General features: G+C 29.4%; 1 protein-coding gene across 14 annotated transcripts in view; it reads right to left on the bottom strand.

The window, feature by feature from the left end:
- Nucleotides 1-5,819: 5,819 nt before the first annotated feature.
- Camta (Calmodulin-binding transcription activator) overlaps nucleotides 5,820-19,650 on the bottom strand; it is a 77,288-nt gene continuing 63,457 nt past the window's right edge. For 3 of the 14 annotated variants that reach the window (XM_040722072.2, XM_071891931.1, XM_071891936.1), the window contains 3 exons: nucleotides 19,018-19,136; nucleotides 12,099-12,140; nucleotides 5,820-6,468 (listed from right to left, as the gene is read on the bottom strand). In XM_040722072.2, the coding sequence (XP_040578006.1) occupies nucleotides 6,465-6,468; nucleotides 12,099-12,140; nucleotides 19,018-19,136 (165 nt within the window). In that variant the 3' untranslated portion in view covers nucleotides 5,820-6,464. Of the gene's footprint in view, nucleotides 6,469-12,098; nucleotides 12,141-13,403; nucleotides 13,548-19,017; nucleotides 19,154-19,650 lie in introns of all 14 variants that reach the window. The other 11 variants (XM_040722071.2, XM_071891930.1, XM_071891935.1 and 8 more) reach the window with 6 other exon arrangements.

Here is a 19,650-nt window from a genome sequence, read left to right as displayed (position 1 = left end):
ACTCCTAAACAAATAGCTATTTTATTGATGCAGGCACTACACTGGTCATAGATGGCCAGAACGTTACCCCAATGGCAGTAAATTAAACGTATAAGTACCTTGCAATGTATTACTCGCCGTTGGGAGTCAGCTATGTCAAAATATTGGACTGGTTGAGGGATGGGATAAGAAACTTTTAGGTCAGTAAGCTCAGGATCTTCCAGAATACTGTTGGTCGAAGGTATCATCTCATCCCTCGTCTAAACTACCCACTCATATACGCAAGATGCAGGTTTACAATCAGGTGTGCCCTCCTGATAAGGAGATTAGTAAGAGAGTGGGTAGGGCTCTCCCACGGTACTCCAAAAGAGTTGTACCGTGCTCGGGTGGCCGATGGAGGGTTGGGACTGAAAGAGCTTCACATTTCCAGCCCGGCCCTAGCAAACTTTGGAGCTGGGTCGCTTCGGGACAGTAAGGATAAAACCATCATAGAGGTCTGCAGATATAACAGACTTATGCTGGAGTTAGGGGAGCTATCATGCTCCTCCAGTGATCAGACCTCCGAGTTGTAAAGAAAGGCACTTTATTATTCAAAAGTAGACACAAAGGAGCTAGAGTTAAGTCAGCAATGACATCAAAACTTCTCTTTCTTGCTGACACGGCTATGAATGTTACAGACAAAGAATTTGCCCTTCCGTGCAAATAATGGGCGGGTCCGTTAGCACTAAAGCAGAGCAGTCCAGATTCAGGACACTGGAAGGGGTAAATAAATGCACCTTATGCCCGGAAAAGGTAAAAAAAAATCTTATCTCATATCCTCCATACATGTCCAAAATTAAAAAATGCGTGGACAGAAAGACATAATCTCATTCAAAGAATGATTGTGAGCTCCCTCAGCCAGAGGGGAATTAAGGCCTGGGAAGGTAATGTTGTGCCGGATGAGGGATCGTGCTTCAAGCCAGATATTATAATTTTTAAGGGTGGCAAGGTTTATGTGAAAGATCCGACCATTGTATTGGATGCGTGTGAACTTGCAGATCGAGAAAAAGATAAAAGACATAAGTACAGGACGTTGTAGTTTAAAAACTCATTAATTGCGTATCTTGAACTCGGTGACAAGTATGAACTAAATGATATAATTGAAATACCTGTACTAATAAATTGGAGAGGGGTAATGTCTAAACAGGACTATACTGACCTAAATAAGGCTCTGGGCATCCCTCCGATGTTTATTAAATGGATTCACAACAACCAACTACTTCGAATGCTCTATACAGAATGTATCGTAATATGATGCAAAGGCTAGGGTTTTCAAATAATTGATTTACGTACATCTAGTTCTCCTCCCTTTTCCCCCAATTCACAAGGAGGTAAAGTAGGGAGTTAGGTGAATAAGTAACTAATATTTCGAATTAAGTTATTTTAAAGTTGCAAAATATTTCTTTCTTTCTTTTTCTATTTTATTTATATATGTTCTGTTTTTAAAGTGAATTTATGTATTTCCAAGCGTAGCTTTTATTCATTTTAGCTCTCACTCAGAACAAATAACAGTAAATTTTAGCACAGTTTTGTAAATAAAATATTAAAGATAGGGGCAAGAGCCAATTATCTATTTTAACACATACTTCCCATACCCGACCGTGGGCTTTTATCTTATTTTAGTCTCCTAATGACCGAATCAGTGTGAATTCGTACTACCGGTCATAGGAGCACACCGACTGATATGTTTTTATTTTTCTTCAACTAGATAAGTAGTATTTAGACTAAAGAAATTAAGTGTGATATTCTTTTTCAGCCAGTAGCCCGCTTTCCAATTCATAGCGTAGGTAAAGTGGGTGAATATTTAAGTTTAATTAATTCATTTAAAAATATATATGTATATTTGTTCTCAATTCTATATTTACTAACACAATATCTTTAATCTCTAATTAAATACTGGATGGCAATTGGTGTATGGAATTACAGTATGGAAAAGTTTTTAAAAATTTTAAACAATGGAGAAATTATACGTTTTCAAACATTCTGCAAGGGGTTTAATCGGATGGCCATCTGACACTTAATAACATGATGCACAAGTCGGAGCCAATGCCGTTTTAAACTATCATTTTCAATACTAAACTATTCTAAAAATTATTTCTGATTATCCTTTTGATATATTTTACTTTAATGTACATTGTTTTTATTTTATTTTACATACATATATCTCAACTTTTTAAATTTTCATGTATGAATGTAAATATTTGTATTAAAACTGAATATATGAAGGGAGGCAGAGAGAAAATAACTATGGGGAAAATGGTCCACAAGGGATCCATGTTTAGGGAACCAAAAAATAATTAAAAGACCAAGATAAGTCCCTGTTCCGAAAAAAAACAAAAATTCCAAAACATAAACCTCTCTAGCAGGCGAGGGGTGGCCCATTCCCAACAGAACAGAGGACCGTGTTTCTGCTAGTTTCAAGTCTCCACCTTCCTTATCTAATGTATCTTCTATAAGTACTCTATATGAAAATTTCTGTATAAATAACCTGACGTGAGTGTCACCATCAGGGTAGTGTGACTTCTATTAGGGGTATTGTTCATTCATGAACATTAGTTAATTAAATTTTAGTCTAATTTTTCGGATGCAAGAGCATCTCTTAAGCACTTTAGAAGAAGCAATTTTTAAATTCTGGCAAAAAAAACCTTCTATACCGAAAATTAACCTTTCAAACACAAATATGTATTTCTTTCATCTATTTTCAAAGTAATGAGAAGAAACTGGCTAATGTATTGATCATTAAAGCCTTCTTATGCTTAAAGAAATGCTTAAATAACCTTTCAATTTTATTAGTACAGTTTTAAGTTCATATAAAAGGTAAAAGACTACTAAAAAGGTCAACTTTTTCTAAATTTGTATTTTAACGTGTGAACTCAGGTGTCCTATTTTTAGGGTGACCTGTTTATTCGAGCTTTCGTTGTATTTTATTGAAAAAGTTAATGTAAAGTTACAATCTTCAGTTAGGTACCAAAATGTGACGAAAATGCCTGGATTGCTGCATCTACACAAGTTTGATAGATATTCATATAACTGATCAAGTTATATACAGGTATAAGATCATTCAAAGGTGCTGCTGAAGGAAGCGGAACTGTAAACCACCAAGACAGGTAACCAAAAATACAAAATAAAAAGCGATTTTGTTTCTGCTACTGTCCAGTTACAAATACAGTACCCTTAGATAATTCTTGAAATATATTTTTGATCAGCAGATCGCTCTTTATAGCATAGATAAAGCTTGCTTTGTGCAAGGCATTATCAACAATTGAGGTCCTTGATATCACAATAAAACAATGACTTATGCTAAAAAAATAGATAAATCCAACACTCAAATATTGACCAATAGTACTAATGAAAAAAGTGTGCCCTGTGAAGTGTGCTAATTCGTCAATCAGAAATACCTACTTAAAATAAAAAAAAGTGAAAACTTGCGCACTACGCATTAAAATTTGACTTATGTTTTTGTATCTGATTCTGACAATGATTTATAATTCTGGGCGGGGGGACTGCAACACCCTAAAATGTGGATATTTTTCTTGTTAGAATATAAACATAATATTTACATTGTAAATATAAATTTTTATTATATTAGAAGGATAATTTATAAGAAAAAAGGACGTAAAGTTTTCCTTTTATTTATTTTCTGGACTGAAATTGAATAATGTCTATTATATTTAATAAATGGTCTAGGCGCGACCACTTATCACAAAAAATTTTATAAAACATTATAATCTTTTTTGTTCATAGAGATATTTTATTGTAAAACATGTTTTTAAAATAACGCACCGATATTTTTTTTTCTTCATACGTGTTTAGAAGTTGCAATTGTACTAGAGGTAAACGTTAAACAAAGAAATTCTTATTTAGGGGGCAACTCCATCACTCTAATGTCCAACCTTACATATAATGGGCCGCATTGTCACTAGAAATATATTCATGGGCCACAGAACATATTAAATTAAATTTCATGAAAAATGGTTGCATGAAACAAAACTTTTAAGATTTATACCAAATCTCATTTTTTATGATAAAACTGCTTCAAAAAATGCCATTCTGGTAACCTTGTTTTTGTGACAATTTTACTTTAAAAAAATACTGCTTGAAGTGAGAATGAGTAGTAGGCCACCATTAAACATAAAGTGGGGCATAGGTTGGACATCCCTGTTGTATAGAATCACAATTCTGGAACATTTCTAAAGTTTAAATTATTATGTTGGATAGAGCATAGCCACTAGCCGTAATAACTACATATAACTAGAAATTAAATCTATATTCATAGTCTCTACACTCAAATGACTCAATAGTACTTATATAGGCTATAAAATGTATTATTATTTTAAAAATTAATTCCACTACACACAGATATTAAATGCCTTTTGTTATTAATCCTTGCATTTAAAGAAGTGCCTCTAGTTAAACATAAGAGCACCAACTTCCATTGCTTAGATATTGTTTAGGAGAATAATTTCATAATAATTAAGCTTAATCATAGATGTATGAATGAAATATTTTTCAATATAAATTGTAGAGTAAGAAGCAACGGATATTAAACTGTTGTTCCCTCAATTTAAGGAAAAATAATTTTAAATTGTCTCCTTGTTTAAATTTTCTCTACTCAAGAATGAAACAATAATTATAGCAGCTTTAGAAATTAAAAAATACTGATGCCAACTACAAAAAAATTTGGTGTGAGAAAAATGAATATAACATTTCAACTACAATTATAGTAGTTCTAGGACAATTGGCAAAAACATTTTTTTCGTTTAACATTTCGCCGAACAGACATTTCGCCAAAAATGACCATTAATATTCTTTTGCATTAAAGTATTCTTTAAAATTAATTTATTTAATCATAATAATTATATAAACGGAATTTATGGTTCAAATTTAGTTCGAATCTCTACAGTCGTAGTACTTTAAATAAATTAAATAAAAAACAAACATGACAGCATCTCGAACGGAAGAAGTGCTAATCATTACTCCGTTATTAATTAATTATCATTAACAGGTCACTGATCCTGCCTAATATTATACGTGTTCGTTAATCCATGAGTATTTTCTAATATGAATAATCAATCATGCCGAATGATAATTAATTGATAATGGAGTAGTTATTAGCCCTTCATCCATTCGAGTTGCTGTCGTGTTTGTTTATTATTTAATTTATTTCAAGTAATAAAACGGTAAAAGTTCGAGCTACATCCAAATCATGTACTATTGTGTTGGGTTTATTGAATAATAATTAATTCATTAAAATATTTTTATGCGCAAGAACACTAATTAACTTAGCTATATGAGATAAATAGTATGTGAACAATACATATTTATCATACTTAGATTTTAAATTTAAATTAAATATGTAATCGTATATATCAATAAATTAAATATGTAATCGTATATATCAATAAATTAAATATCCTTTTTCGGCAAGATGGTCCTTCGGGGAAAAGTCCGTTGGAAAAGTATCCTTCGGCAAAACTTCATTCAGTACAAATATTTTCAATTAAAGGTCTGTTCACTTATAGTCTTATAGTAAAGTACTAATTTAGTTAACCAATTCGAAGAGTAAAATTTGGTGCATCTTTTATGCATAAGAATAGTTTGCATTTTTTTTTCCTTGTATGATTTTCATTATTATAAACATTAGAAATTTATATCTCCAATGGAGACGAGATAGTTTGATGAGGACATTACTCGTTGATTACGCCTTGTAGCAAACATTGTGCCATGGCATAACTGTACGAAAGAAAAAATAGTATGATGAATAAGTTTAGTATATATTGCAAAATAAAGCAAGAAACAAATTAGATGAGAAAATGTATTTTTATTAATTATCATAAATAGTAATCATAACTTTTTATACTTCGTAACAAATGATAAAATGTATTAGCAACATCCGAACTGAATTTCATGGCGCAACATTTACTATATTTATAATGTTCTGAATGCATAAAATTGTTTAATATCATAATTATTAGTATAAAGCTTATAATATACTGATGCATAGGAGAAAATTCGATATTAATAGTATATTAAGTAATGCACCGTATTACTTTTTCTATAGAAAAACATAAAGTTAAATGTTCACATGGGCTAAGAAGACAATCTTTTTGAGCAACCACAATTAGGTTTGCCACGTATTATTACTATTACTTTAACCCGAAAGCTCGTGTCTTAATTTGAGAAGGGGTTATTTACTTATAATCCAAAGTAAAATGAAAAAGATCAGTGACCCACGGTTTGTTGATTATTCCAAACATAAAATGAAGGGGAAATAACATCAGTTATTTGCAGTGTTCCATCATTGTTAAGATAGTTGCTGCATCCAGTCTGAATCTGGTTATCCTCTTGATGATCAATATTTGACAGCCCCCTCATCTTAGAGGGAGTGACTGAGTTATTAGATGAACTAGATTCACGTTTTCGACAAGAATAGCATTCGCGTTCCATTACCTTCATTATAAAAAATTAATCCTTTAGTATATTTGATATAATAGGTATCTTTAAAATTATTTTTTCTAAAAGGAACCATGCCTATGGCACTATAGTTAAATACATGCATTTTCTAATCAATAAAAAGCATCAAGCTTACGTATAATTTAAAAAAGTTCATGCAAATGATTTTATAAGAAATAGATTAAATGAAAAAATGCTTATTAGGACTTAGTAAATATACCAATATATTTAGAAAAATAATATAAAATTATTGAAATACTAAGTAACAATTAAAACTTTTCTTAACATATATATAACACAATTACATCTATATTTACTACAATTATAAGAAAATGAGTACATTTCTTAGAAGTAGAATATATAAAATATTACTTATTATAACGAACATTAAAATGCACAAATATGAAGAACTATAATAATAAATTGACACAAAAAGATTTCTCGATTAATGAGAAGTTTGAAATTATAATCGAATTTGCGCTCTCGTTCCACTTACTAGCTTGACAATTATTCTATTAACCCATATTTTTTTTTTTATTTTTTTTTTTACATAAAAGTGGTTTACGCGAATCACTCTTTTGAACGATTTTTCCTTCGCTTCTTTTATTATTTTTCTTAAAGGCTTTTTTTATGACAAACGGCTATAGAACAAAGAATATATATAAATTCTTTGCTTTAGAATTAAATAACGAACTTTTGACATAGCCTCACATTTTTAGATTTTTATTATCTAAAAACGTAATAAATCAGGGCTTAAATAAAAATTATAACTAAAAGAAAGAAAAATCATTCCTATTCTGTAATTTTTGAATGAATACACTAATAAGTAAAATAGTTAATAAGGCATAACGTTATTTTTGTTATATCTATCAACCTTTCTTTAAACGAAGAATACAAAAGAAAGGTCAGAAAATCAGTTTTTATTTTCCGATTCTTCCCAATTTTAAAATTATTCTTCAATATTATTAGGTAATTGTTTACAGGTAAAGACAACTAATACGAGTTAAACCTATCAACCTTCATAACGCTAATAAAGGTGTGTTATCTGGGCACATGCAGGCGATAAATTATAGTCCTGCAAACGTCCCTGCTTATCACATCTAGCATGCGTTTCTAAGAATTTTTCATAATGGCATCTTCAAACGTCAACAATTCCTCCATAAAAAAAATTGTGGGTTTTAAAATGTATCTTGTTTTGGGGTAAAGAAAATGCCACCTTTGTCATTTTCGAGCTTCGAAAATTTAATTTATTGTGGTATTTTTACTCCTACCCACAATACACATTTTAAATCACAACACTTCTTCATTTTGAATTGAAGTTTTGTTGAGGTTTTGAAGATTAAAATATGCAAAAACTTTGAAAATAATTTTTTTTTTTACACGTATCACCTGTACACGTATGTTAGATGTGGTAAATATAGAGAAATAAATGTATAGAAACGACAAAGGGATTTCGATTGGCAGTGTGGCAGTAAGGGTCTAGTAGAATAAAAACTTCAGTCGGCAGTAATTAACTTCAGCTATCGCAAAGGATAAAACAAAGTTACTGTAATATTTTCAAATACGAGTGTCACAACATACGAATGTTTATTAAGATAAGTGATCGTTGAGAGTTGGCGACAGAACGGAGAGACACTTCAAATATATTTTTTTTAACATTTCTTTTGAGAGACATTGCTTTTATCTGCGTACTCCGGTCTAGAAACAAATTAAACTCTTATATCAAGTTTTTATTTTTATTATTTATCTATGTGTATTAAGGTGTTGTAAAATTTCAACATAAGCTTCTTATTATACCATTAGAGTCAATCAAAGTTTCATATAATTTATTTAGTTGGAATTGCCATAAATTAATGTAAGAAAAACAAGTTATATTATAAACCTTTTTTCGGTTGATATCTTTGCTAAATCATTTGTCTGTAGTGTCAACTCTAGGAATTTCATTCTCTATGGTGGTAACCCAGCTTAAGATTTGTAGGAAAATTTACAACTTACAAAACGTTACAAAAAAATTTTTTAAATTTTTATGCCATAGGAAAAGCTCTTTGAAGAGAGAATAATTATTTCGAATTATCAGAGAAGATGCTTTAGTTAAAAAAATAATTAAAAAAAGGCTTGAACTCTATCAATTGTTATGAAACATAATCTTAGAAAATTTATGTAAATGTGATATTGCTTATTCAGAATACTGCGAAATATATATTAATGTTCTACAAAATTCATAGTACGCAGAGTCAGTTGCTCCAAATCAGAAAAGAGTCAGCTGATAGAAACAGCTGAAGAAAAAATACATTGTATGTTAGCTTATCCCTAAAAGTGAGACCTGTTAAATTAAATCTTTGTAGCTAACGTAGTTTCACCAGAGTTATTGAAAAAGAAGTATTTCTGGCGACCGTATAACACTCAAAAATCTTGTTATTGGGTTTCTTATATTACATATGCATATTTAGGGAGACATAAACATAAAATCAGCTCCTTTTTTTAAGGTTCAAGCATCACCCTCAGATGAGTCGTTCTGATTCTAACTAATCGTTTTTGAAATAATTAAGATTATGATTTCTTTACAAACTAAAGATAGGAACTATCAAGATTTTCTCGAATGTAGGTCTGTTCAGACCATTAGTCGTAAAAATTTGAGTAAATTTCAGGTACCCAAACTTTCAAATCTAGACTCGAAACCAAAATTAGACAGAAATGCTACCTTCTAAATATATAATAGATTTATTAAAACTAGGATTAAGTATTAAGCAATAATACCAGCTTTTTAAGATCCGCATAGTCCTTTGGATTTTTTTGGGATCCGTAAAAGTTTGAGTACTGGAAGCCGGGTTGGGTGTCAGATCTCTTTCAATAATACTGGTTTACTTATACCTGATCTGGGTACTTTAGATCAATATCCAATACCCGTCCTATCTCTATACACATCTAAAATCTTTCTTTTTGACAACTCTAATGATCCCAAAAATTCCATATCTCAAATTTTGTGAGAATACAATTCGCCAAAAATATTATGGAATATATTGATATATGCATATTACGTGTATAACACAATTTATTATGATAAATACTCTTACTCTCTAAGCTTTACTAATTTCTTAATGATAAATTTAGTATTTTTCTTGTCATACAGTTAAATTAACTAGTTTTTTTGTACGATTATTACTCGTATTCCTTAATGATAATCATGTATATTGCCGTAGTGTGTAATTCGAATAATATTGCTACTTAGTGACTTTTGGGATTATTGGAAGGAAAAAATTGTTTTTCCCAGGAATTATTAATCTTCAATCTTATATTTACTTCTTATACTATAGTAGACTTAAGTGGAGCTCGAAATTTATAATTGGGAGCAAATAGTGTGAAATTTATACTTGGGAGCAAAAAGTGTGAAATTTATTTTAGGGTTACCAAATTGTATTTATTCACAAACTAAGTATATAAATATATACATGTTCATTTAATAAATTATGAGGGTCGGGGGACCTATTCGCTTCGGCCTATTGTAAACTCCGCCTGTTGTAGACTGATATCTTGATTAAGATTCAATTGTCGTATTTTTTTTAAATTTATATCTTTCGTGTGCATTTATTCTTAATTGTATAACTTCAAAATACTACAATGGTAAATTTAGTTAATTAGGAATAAGATTAGAACAACATACTAGTGATCATTACTGGACATAATTAATAAAACATGCACTATAAAAAAGAAAAATCAGTAATTTAAATATATAAGCTAAGAAAAATATTACATTGCCCTTTGATATATTAGGCAAACTTATAGAGTAAGAACAATATTTATCATTATATCCTTATAAATTGTATGATAATTAGAATAGTGTTTCATGAAAAAAAAAAATATAATTTAGGAATTGGGAAAGAAAAAACTACTGGTGGATGTACTCTTTTTTCTCCTCTGTTCATTCTTCAATTTATCATCGTATTGTTAACATCTCCTTAGATGAAAATAATACTATAATGGTTGAGGGCCCGGATTTTTGTAGTTGCTACCTGAATAAATATATTTTACTCTTGAAGAGATAGTATATAAATATAAAGTATAATCACGAACGGGTTTACTCATGAATGACAGGGAGTATTGTTGATGAGTAATAAGTGTAAATCCTTGTTGGACTTGTAGCAGTAGAGTTGAGGATCGACATAGGAAAAATATTATTGTTAGATACATATTGGATTTTCTGTTTAGGTCCTCCAATTCATAGATGCTTGCACCTAATTTAATGAAACTTCATGACAGCTTAGCTGCCCTCTCCCAAAACATTTTTGAAATAGTTAGGGTGATCACAATAATTTTTGATTTAAAAAAAAAATATTCCAGTGGGTAGTAATATTTTCTTTTATGAACATCTCCCTCCAAAGGAAGAATTCTGGGCTATTTTTAGTGCAAATTGTTTTAAAGATGCAAAATATAATAAATACTCGTATATATGGATCTATATATAACAATAATATTTCGTCAACATTTATTCTATTCTAAATGTAAAAGGTTTTTCCTCTTCATAGCAATAATTCATTTTCTTTCTATCCTCCTCCCCCCCCCCCATATATATATATATATAAATCACGGTGATGTAAATACAGTGAATTTTTTAACTGCCCTGTTTTTTGAAATTGGTAAACTGAAGAATGAATTTTCTTTTCCTTAGCAGTTGTTATTATTATTTAATTCCTGAGTAGTGAACATCCTCTCGTAAATGGATTCAATTGCATTCAAAAACTGATTAAACATTTGTGTGTGTTCATAAAAGACGGTGGGTAATCCTGAGGATTTGGTGCAGTGTTATAATTGAAATACCTTGTTGGCATCAGAGTAGAATTGGGGATCGATATTGGAGTAATTCTGGCTAATGTCTTTCATGATTTTCTTATCCCCCTCTTCCCTTGCACAGCTGATTTTAGCTGATCTTGTTTCACACTTTCCTTAAATTTTTTAAGGTTTCCATGTTGATTTTCGTTTTTTTAATATACCCATTCTACACTGGATTTTCATTATTGTATATATATATATATTGTAACAGGCAACTGATGTTAACAAGGGTCTTAAAATATTATTACCATAAGTTTTTTTCCGCCTTGTCATGGCACCCCGTCAAATCATAATATACATATATCAATACATTTTTGCAGAGATATCTTTCAATGCTTTAGATTATGATTATCGATATTTTTAATTCTTAATTTAATCTATATTGTTGCGAAACAAATAAGGGAAATCATCTGGCTAGGTTGTAGAACGACAGTCAATGTAGTTAAATAATTATAAGAATGACCTTTTTCATTATATATCTTAGGTTAATGATTAACATTTTTAGTAAATAAAAATATGTAAATGTAGTTATCATTCAAATATAATGATATTAAAATATATTGTTTAAATAAGGTCAATTTTGTTTTAAAAAAACTCTAAAGGAAATTTCAATAATCAAAATTTATATTACAAAAAAGAATAATGGATTATTTTGTTATAAGTAGTTTAATATTGATTATTGAATTATCATAAACTATTTTACGGTGTACAATAAAGAATACAATTATTATTTTTATTTTGGCAATATTAATGAGCTCCATTTTTTGACAATAATTTCTACAAATAAGGCAATTGCTTACTTAGAAAATTCAACTGTCGAATATCGATTTGATAGAACATTTCTAGAAAATAATATAAAAATAAAATAAATATTATTGGTTCATGATTTATACCTATTTAAATAATATATATTGATAAATATTCAATAATAATAATGTTTTTTCTGTGTGTATAGATGTCCAATATTTTTTGATATAATGATGATAATAATTACATAACAAAAATAAAAAACCAAGATTGTTCTTTTTTATGTATCTGAAATATGGGAATATAACTCACTTATTATATATATGCAAAAAATTTAAATATTTAGCAATAACAACGTGGGAAGTCTTAATAAGGTGTAATTTAATAAATATTTTATCCTTAATTTCAGTAATATTAGTAATCTCTTAAATTTTTATTGTTTTTGGAATTAATTTGTATATTACCAAGAACACATCACCTATTTATGCATTTTCCTAATGTGTGCTAAAATATGACACAACTTACATCTGATTTTTTTAAATCCCAACGTGCATTACTTAGATAACCAAATCAATGGCTATCTTTATACGTTTCAAACCCATAATGTATCTTAAATTATTTTTTGTTGAGTGTGTATCTTTTTTAGTCAATAGAATCAAAATAAAATTATTTTACTGGATGAAAAGATTCTATATTATCCCGTTTGCTGTGAAAATTATGTGGCACTGATGTCCTTCTGGGTGTGAAGGGATTTATTTATCTTAAAAAAATCAGTTTAATTATTATTTTTTAATATATGTATATATATTATAACGTTGAATACTTTTATTTTATATTTTATTTGATAAAATATTATAAATGATACAGTTGTATATCATTTTTTTAAATGTTCCTATATTAGGTCAGATGGAGTTGCACTGATTAAGTATATGTAAACAAAATAGTATTTCCTTTACTCCATCTGGCATAGGAATCTTCTTTGAAGTCTATATACATGATATATATTTTATTTCTTGGAACAACCGTATCGCAAACCTACGCATAATGAGTTCAAGGGAATAAATTATAGAAAAATTTTAAAAGAGATATTTTTGGAAGTAATTTCTATCATTTACTTAACATAAATGGATAAGTTATACATACAACACAACTTCTTTTTGTTTATCTTCTCATGTAAAATGCACAAATTTGGTCTGTATTATTATAAAGTTGTACCTCCATTAATTTGAAAATTTATTTTATAAATTTTGTTTTCCATCACCTATATTTTATGTATTATGTATATTGAATGTATAAATACCATTGGCATTAGCATAACAAAGGATATTACACAGAAAAAAACTATAGTATAATATTACCCTCTTGTTGTGGTTTGTTTGAAAAATGGGCCTGACTGCAGCTTGCAGAGTTCGAGCTGCAGCTCCACAGGCGAGAGGGGGTTTGAAAAGTGCAATTCGTGGTTTCATCACGTTGAAATCTTGGAAACGATCGTTAAATTGTTCCTGCAATTTTTCGAGGCTAATTTACAATTATCATAATCGTAGTAGCAAAAAAATGTTCAAAAAAAAATTACTGTTATTGGTCAGTGATTCCCCAAATTTCTGAAATTGTGCACAGAGATCAAAAGAGAACAGTTTCTCTGAATAGCTGCTATGTAGTGGAAACAGGTTTTTTCTGTATTGACGACTTTGTAATTGCAACTATTTATACCATTAATATCTTAATTACTTCAGCAACATCATAATTCTTTTTTATCAACGCATATAATTTAAGTGAAAGAGAGCCAATTTATTTTCTTCAAGCTATTATTTATTCCCATAAGGGGTATCCTTACCCATTCCCTACTGTTTCCAATACATATGTAAATTTAAGTATGATTAGTAGTCCAAACTTCAAAATTTTACACAAATTAATTTTGGAGAAGAATATGGATGATTCATTTAGGAAAATTTTACCGGATGAAAAGAATTCATGGAGAACAGGAAATAAGATTTAAAGCACAAATCTAGTTTGCCTTCATCAAGTTTTATTAATAAAACAACGCGTGAAAAATACTTCTCAGAGCCCTCATTTGATCACAAGACCGTTTAATGGGATTTCAAGCGTGACTATAAAGTGAAAAAAATTTCAAAATGCCTCGCTGGATCTTAAAGGATGAAGATTTTTAAAAAAGTCTTCAGTGTAGGCGTATAGTAAATTAATTTTTGTACCTCATTATCTGCTTATAGGATGCCCTTGCAACTTATTCAAATGACTACCATAAAGTTCCCCAAAAGAAAAAAAAGAAAAAAGCAGAAAATTCAATGATAACCTAAATGTTATTCTAAGAGAAGGTTTTCCTTTTGTCAGGGTATTTACAGCAGATACAATCAATACTTTTAGGATTTATGATAATTGATGAAGAGAAGAATAAGAAAATTAAACAGAAAGGAACTCCAATCTTCGGTTTGAAAAGTTGGGAAGAAAATTTGGTCCTTTAAAACAGGGGTTAAGTTAATAATGGTTGATGGAAAGAGACTGATAAGGAAAGCGAACATCTTGAACCATTTTCATGAGTATTTTCAAAATATTCCAAGAGGGATAGAAAAAACTTCCCACATGCAAAGAAAGGCACATAATCTTCTCAGAAGACAATATTGGAAATTTTATAGACAAAAACTTTAAACCTGATAAAGCAAGTAGGTATCATGCAATATTTGGAAAAGCTTATGCCATAGCAAAGAATGAAATCTGCCATAATTAAAGTTTTTTGAGAATTTTCTGGAGAAGCAAGGTCGTCTTCCAAGTGCGTTGACTAAGGGAAGAATTGCTCTTATTTTAAAAAAAAAAGTAACAGAACGGACATCCGTAATTGGAGGCCCATAACAGTGCGTAATAAATCATAAAACTATTGTTGAAGGAGTTTCAGGGGAGTAAATTGAGCCAATTTTAAACATAAAATACGGTCCCTCAGAAAGATGTTTTCTTTGTGGGGGAAGAATTACTGCTGTTTCATGGAACATTCCAGCGGCATTGCAATCTGTAAATGAACGTCATATGTATAGTGCTGTCATAGCTATGGGTTTTTCAGAAGTATTCAACTCTAACAAGCACGTTTTTATTATAATACTATTAAGACAATCTTGCTTAAGAAATCTTAGAACCTAATTAAAGCCTACTTTCTAATTGAGCCTCAACAATATATATAAGTGGGGTGGAGAGTAAATCAATTGAATTAAAGAGAAATTGCAGACAGCTTTGCTTTTCGTTGCAGCAATTGAAAAACTCATTAAGATTATCAAAAGAAAATATTGTGGATTTGGTATTCAACTACCATCCAGTAGGAAATTAATTGAACTGCATGCAGACGATTTGACTCTTATTGTAGGGGCTTAATCGGAGAAGCAACTTCATACAAACTTCTCTTAAAATGATTCGAAAAGTTTGAGATAAAGTCTGGGCTTGCAGTCAACAAAAATAAAGCGGAAATACCACCAATTGGTTAGTGGATTCGATGTCTTACACCAAAGCTCGAGATTAAATGATACGCCAAGATTTAGAGGTCGAGTGGGCCAAACACAGAGTAACACTATTAAACTGGACATCACGTAAAAATTTGATCTTCAAATAGTTAGAGAAGTTGAGAAATTTTAACTTCAAAAAAGGATCGAATTATATAATAGAAAAGTAAATCTATGGATCTTGTATAAAGCTAATTCATTTCCGATCATCAGAGAGCCTTCGATTAAGGAGGAGAAAAGTTGGCTTGAAAAGATATATTATAAATCATACATATCTTCATTAAAAAGAAGCTATTGGAATTTAGAAGTGAACGATTTCTACTATCTACTCTAAAGTTTTTCAAGATTTATTTTTTTTAACTTAACTGTGAACCCAAATGTTCGTTTGGAGGTGAAGTATATCCTCGGGCTTCATTTATGAATTGATTTTGTTAGGAACGAAAATAATAATTTCTGAGGTTGTCCAATTATCTTCTTTTATTGGTGAAGCTCATTAAGTTCTGTGAATGATCGACATGATTTGTTACTCCAACTCCACAATTGACATAATACATCAAAATATGGAAGGAGGTATTTCTTTAAATAATCATGAAAATCAGATAAACATGGAGCGGGTAGCATTTTGACGTAATTTCGTTGCCGATATAAGTATATAGAAAAGAGGATCACATTAAATTTCATTCTCCAGGATCGTCTTAGGCTTCTTTTCGATTGACAGAAGACACTCATAAATAATAATAAAATTATAAATGAAGACGAAGTGTCTAAAATTACAAAAAAGAAAATAACCTTCTAAATTTATTTATTTAGGAGTCAAATCAATAAAAGTTTGTTTTAAGAATATTAAGAGGCAAAATAGAATACACTTTGGAAGGGATTTCAATGAAAGAGCTATATATATATATATGATATATATATATATATATGTTCATCTATATTAAACATGATCTTACAGAAGTATGCAATGATTTCATACAATCTATAGAGTAGACCGAATGGATTTTGAAGTCACAGATTTGGACGTTAAATGATATCTGCACATTGAATGAGACCTCCATTAAATGAGACGATATTCAACGAGTAAGCTACAATAAGCTTTTCGAAAGAGATGAGATCCCTGAACATCATGTTTATACCAATGTCATAAACATATATTATATAAATGGAACTATGAGTGGGCTCAGGTCCATATATCCAGATGTTCTGCGAAAACCATCCCTCTAAACCATCCTTATTGTCTTACCAGTAATTAATTTGATGTATATATATTTATGACTAAAGCTTATAACACCAACTGTTTTCACTAAAAAGTGCTAAATCCTTTTATTTATTCCTCCTTTGCCCATGAAGTAGTTTCAATGTAAGAAGTTTGGTGATTATGATTCTCTTTTGTTTTGATAATATTTTATTAAGTATTAGAAAAGAAGAAGGAATGTTATGATAACTAATGCAAACTACGCAAAAAAAATAAATTATATTATTTTCCTTTTAATACGTAATCCATGTCTTAAAAGTTGTCTGGAACTTTTAAGGGAACCTTTCATTTTTTTTAAATTTTGTAACTGAAAGGAAAGGAAAAAGCAGAAGAGGATGTTGCAGAAAATGATGAGCAAGTAGCACATGTATATATCTTTATTGCATTTTCTCTTTTACAGGTAAATGTCCCGAACAAATGCATAAAAAAATTACCATCCATATAAAAAACCATTTCATAACTTTTAAATATGACATATTAAAATATAAGCAATGAATGATTTTAGATATAATTAATGATTGCCTATTTGTTGGCTGGACCGTTTAGTCTTTATGTATGCACAGTTTTCTTACTACAAAAGTTTATTATTTACAAAAGATGATAAATCCCTTGATATAATATCCAAGATTACAAAATATATCAACAAAACTATATTTACAAAAACAGTGTCCTTACATATTAGTCGATAATTAAATGTAAGGACGAGAGTTTGATTGCTAGCTTTCTACCACAAGATCTGTTTTTTCTTCTCTTTTCTTCGTTGTTATTATTTACAGTTCTCCAGTACAAGAATAGTGACAAATTGGGCTCTAATATTCCTTCATCTCCCTCCTCCCGCCATATCAGGATATTAATTTGTATTTTACCATGTTTATGGTTGTACATTAGTACTAGTTTCATATATTTTCTTTGCCAGTTAAATTTTCTCGATATTAGTTCAATATTTGGGGATGGTTCGACTTTCTGGTATACATGGTTATCATCCAAGCAGGGAGTTTCAACAAGAGACGCGTTATATTCTTATATATTTATTAGGCTAGTGTCATTGTTGACTTGGAGAGTATTTTGTGGAGTGTCATGTGCATAGATATAAATTTTATTATTTTGGAAGTGGCCCTGGATTTGTAGTTTCTACTTGAATATATGTTTTATATTTTGCAAAGCAATAATCATTATTCTTATATTTTCAACATATAATTATAAAAAAAAACACTAGTGCGCAAAGACGAAAATAATCACTGATGATTTCTTACAGAGTTATAAGTTTAAGTCCTTGTTTGACTCCGACATACTATCAACATATTAGAGTTGATTCTTAACTGAATGGATTAAGCACAGATAATATCACCCTCTTAAATATTATTATACTTCAGTCTATCTTTACTGCAATAGCTCCTTCATACAAAAAAATGAAACACGTATCGGAATTAAAACGGCTTAATGTTCGAATTAGTAAACATTTAATCAGAAGTTCGAACCATATAATTATTAGGCAATTGAATATAACGTCATGTAATAAACATCGAAAAGAAAACAAAAAAAAAAAAACATTACTAAGACGGTTAAGTTAATACCACGACAACTTATAAAATAACCCATGAATAAAGTAGGCAAGAGGAATAACAATTAAAAAAGGAAAAACATTTGCGTTGAATAGTGCATTAGTGAACCAATCTTTAGAGTATTTAAAGAAAGGGAAAGAGAATCAGGATGGAACTTACGTTTAAACTCAATATATCTAAAATTATCTGACAATTTTTTTGAAATTTTAAATGAAATTTAGTAAACTAACCATACTATCATATATTCTATTAAATCTATTTTAATTAGATTGTATAGAAAAACTTAGGAGTAAAGTATTTTTATGTTTGGAACTTGTGTTGATATCAATGTTAGACAGAAAATTAAATCAGATTTTCAGATTCTTTCTTGACCACATTTTAACTGTTTTAATTTTGTTTTATTGTTATAAACGATAAAAAGAATGTTTTAAAGGTAGTTTAAAGCATTATTCAATGCTCAATAACTCACAGGTTACCGTATTGATAAACCAACTACTGTTTAGAGTTTATATGTATGAAAGGTTGTTTATTATTAATTTATCGTACATGTATATTTTAACATTTAAGAAGTTAAATTCTAGTTGAAAACATTTATCTAATTGGTTAAAATAATATATAGACATTATATTAACTTTAATTAATCAAAATATATTACCTGATATTTAGTTTTTCTCCTTTTGATGTTAATTCCATCAAAGAGAAAAAAGCACAAGGATGACAATCATAAAGGAGCATCAAATGTTGAAAATCCATCACAAAATATTTTAATCCATCCTAGGAAATCAAATAATCTACACACCTGATTACTTATACATTATATATATATATATTTCAACCTTGAACATTTTTTGGATACGTTAACTCATTTTACTTCCTTAAAACTCTTATATGGAAACATTCATTGTGTGTGTAATTTGTTAGTTAGTTTAAAAAAAGTGTAGATAATAATAAATAAATATGGCCTAAATAGTCATGCTTAGATGTTTCAAAATTGTTAAAAAAATTGATTCGATTTTAATGTCCTTAATATTTGACCCGAAAAAAATCAAACTATTTTCTGCTTCGATTATCACATACATACGTTATTAAAAAATATGATAATATAAATAAATATATATATATATATATATAAGAGTATGTATATATATATATATATTTAAAGTAATAAATCATTCCAAAATTGAATTTTACATTGTGATTTAAGATAGGTATAATTAAGACTCCTTGTATTAAACCACAAGAGTACATATAAACAATCATATTTTCCAAATTCGAAATTAGTTATGCC

Source organism: Lepeophtheirus salmonis, chromosome 12, assembly GCF_016086655.4.
Source record: "Lepeophtheirus salmonis chromosome 12, UVic_Lsal_1.4, whole genome shotgun sequence".
NCBI lineage: Eukaryota > Metazoa > Arthropoda > Copepoda > Siphonostomatoida > Caligidae > Lepeophtheirus > Lepeophtheirus salmonis.
The sequence above is the reverse complement of the archived record's forward strand: the minus strand, read 5'-3'. Positions and strand labels throughout refer to the sequence as shown.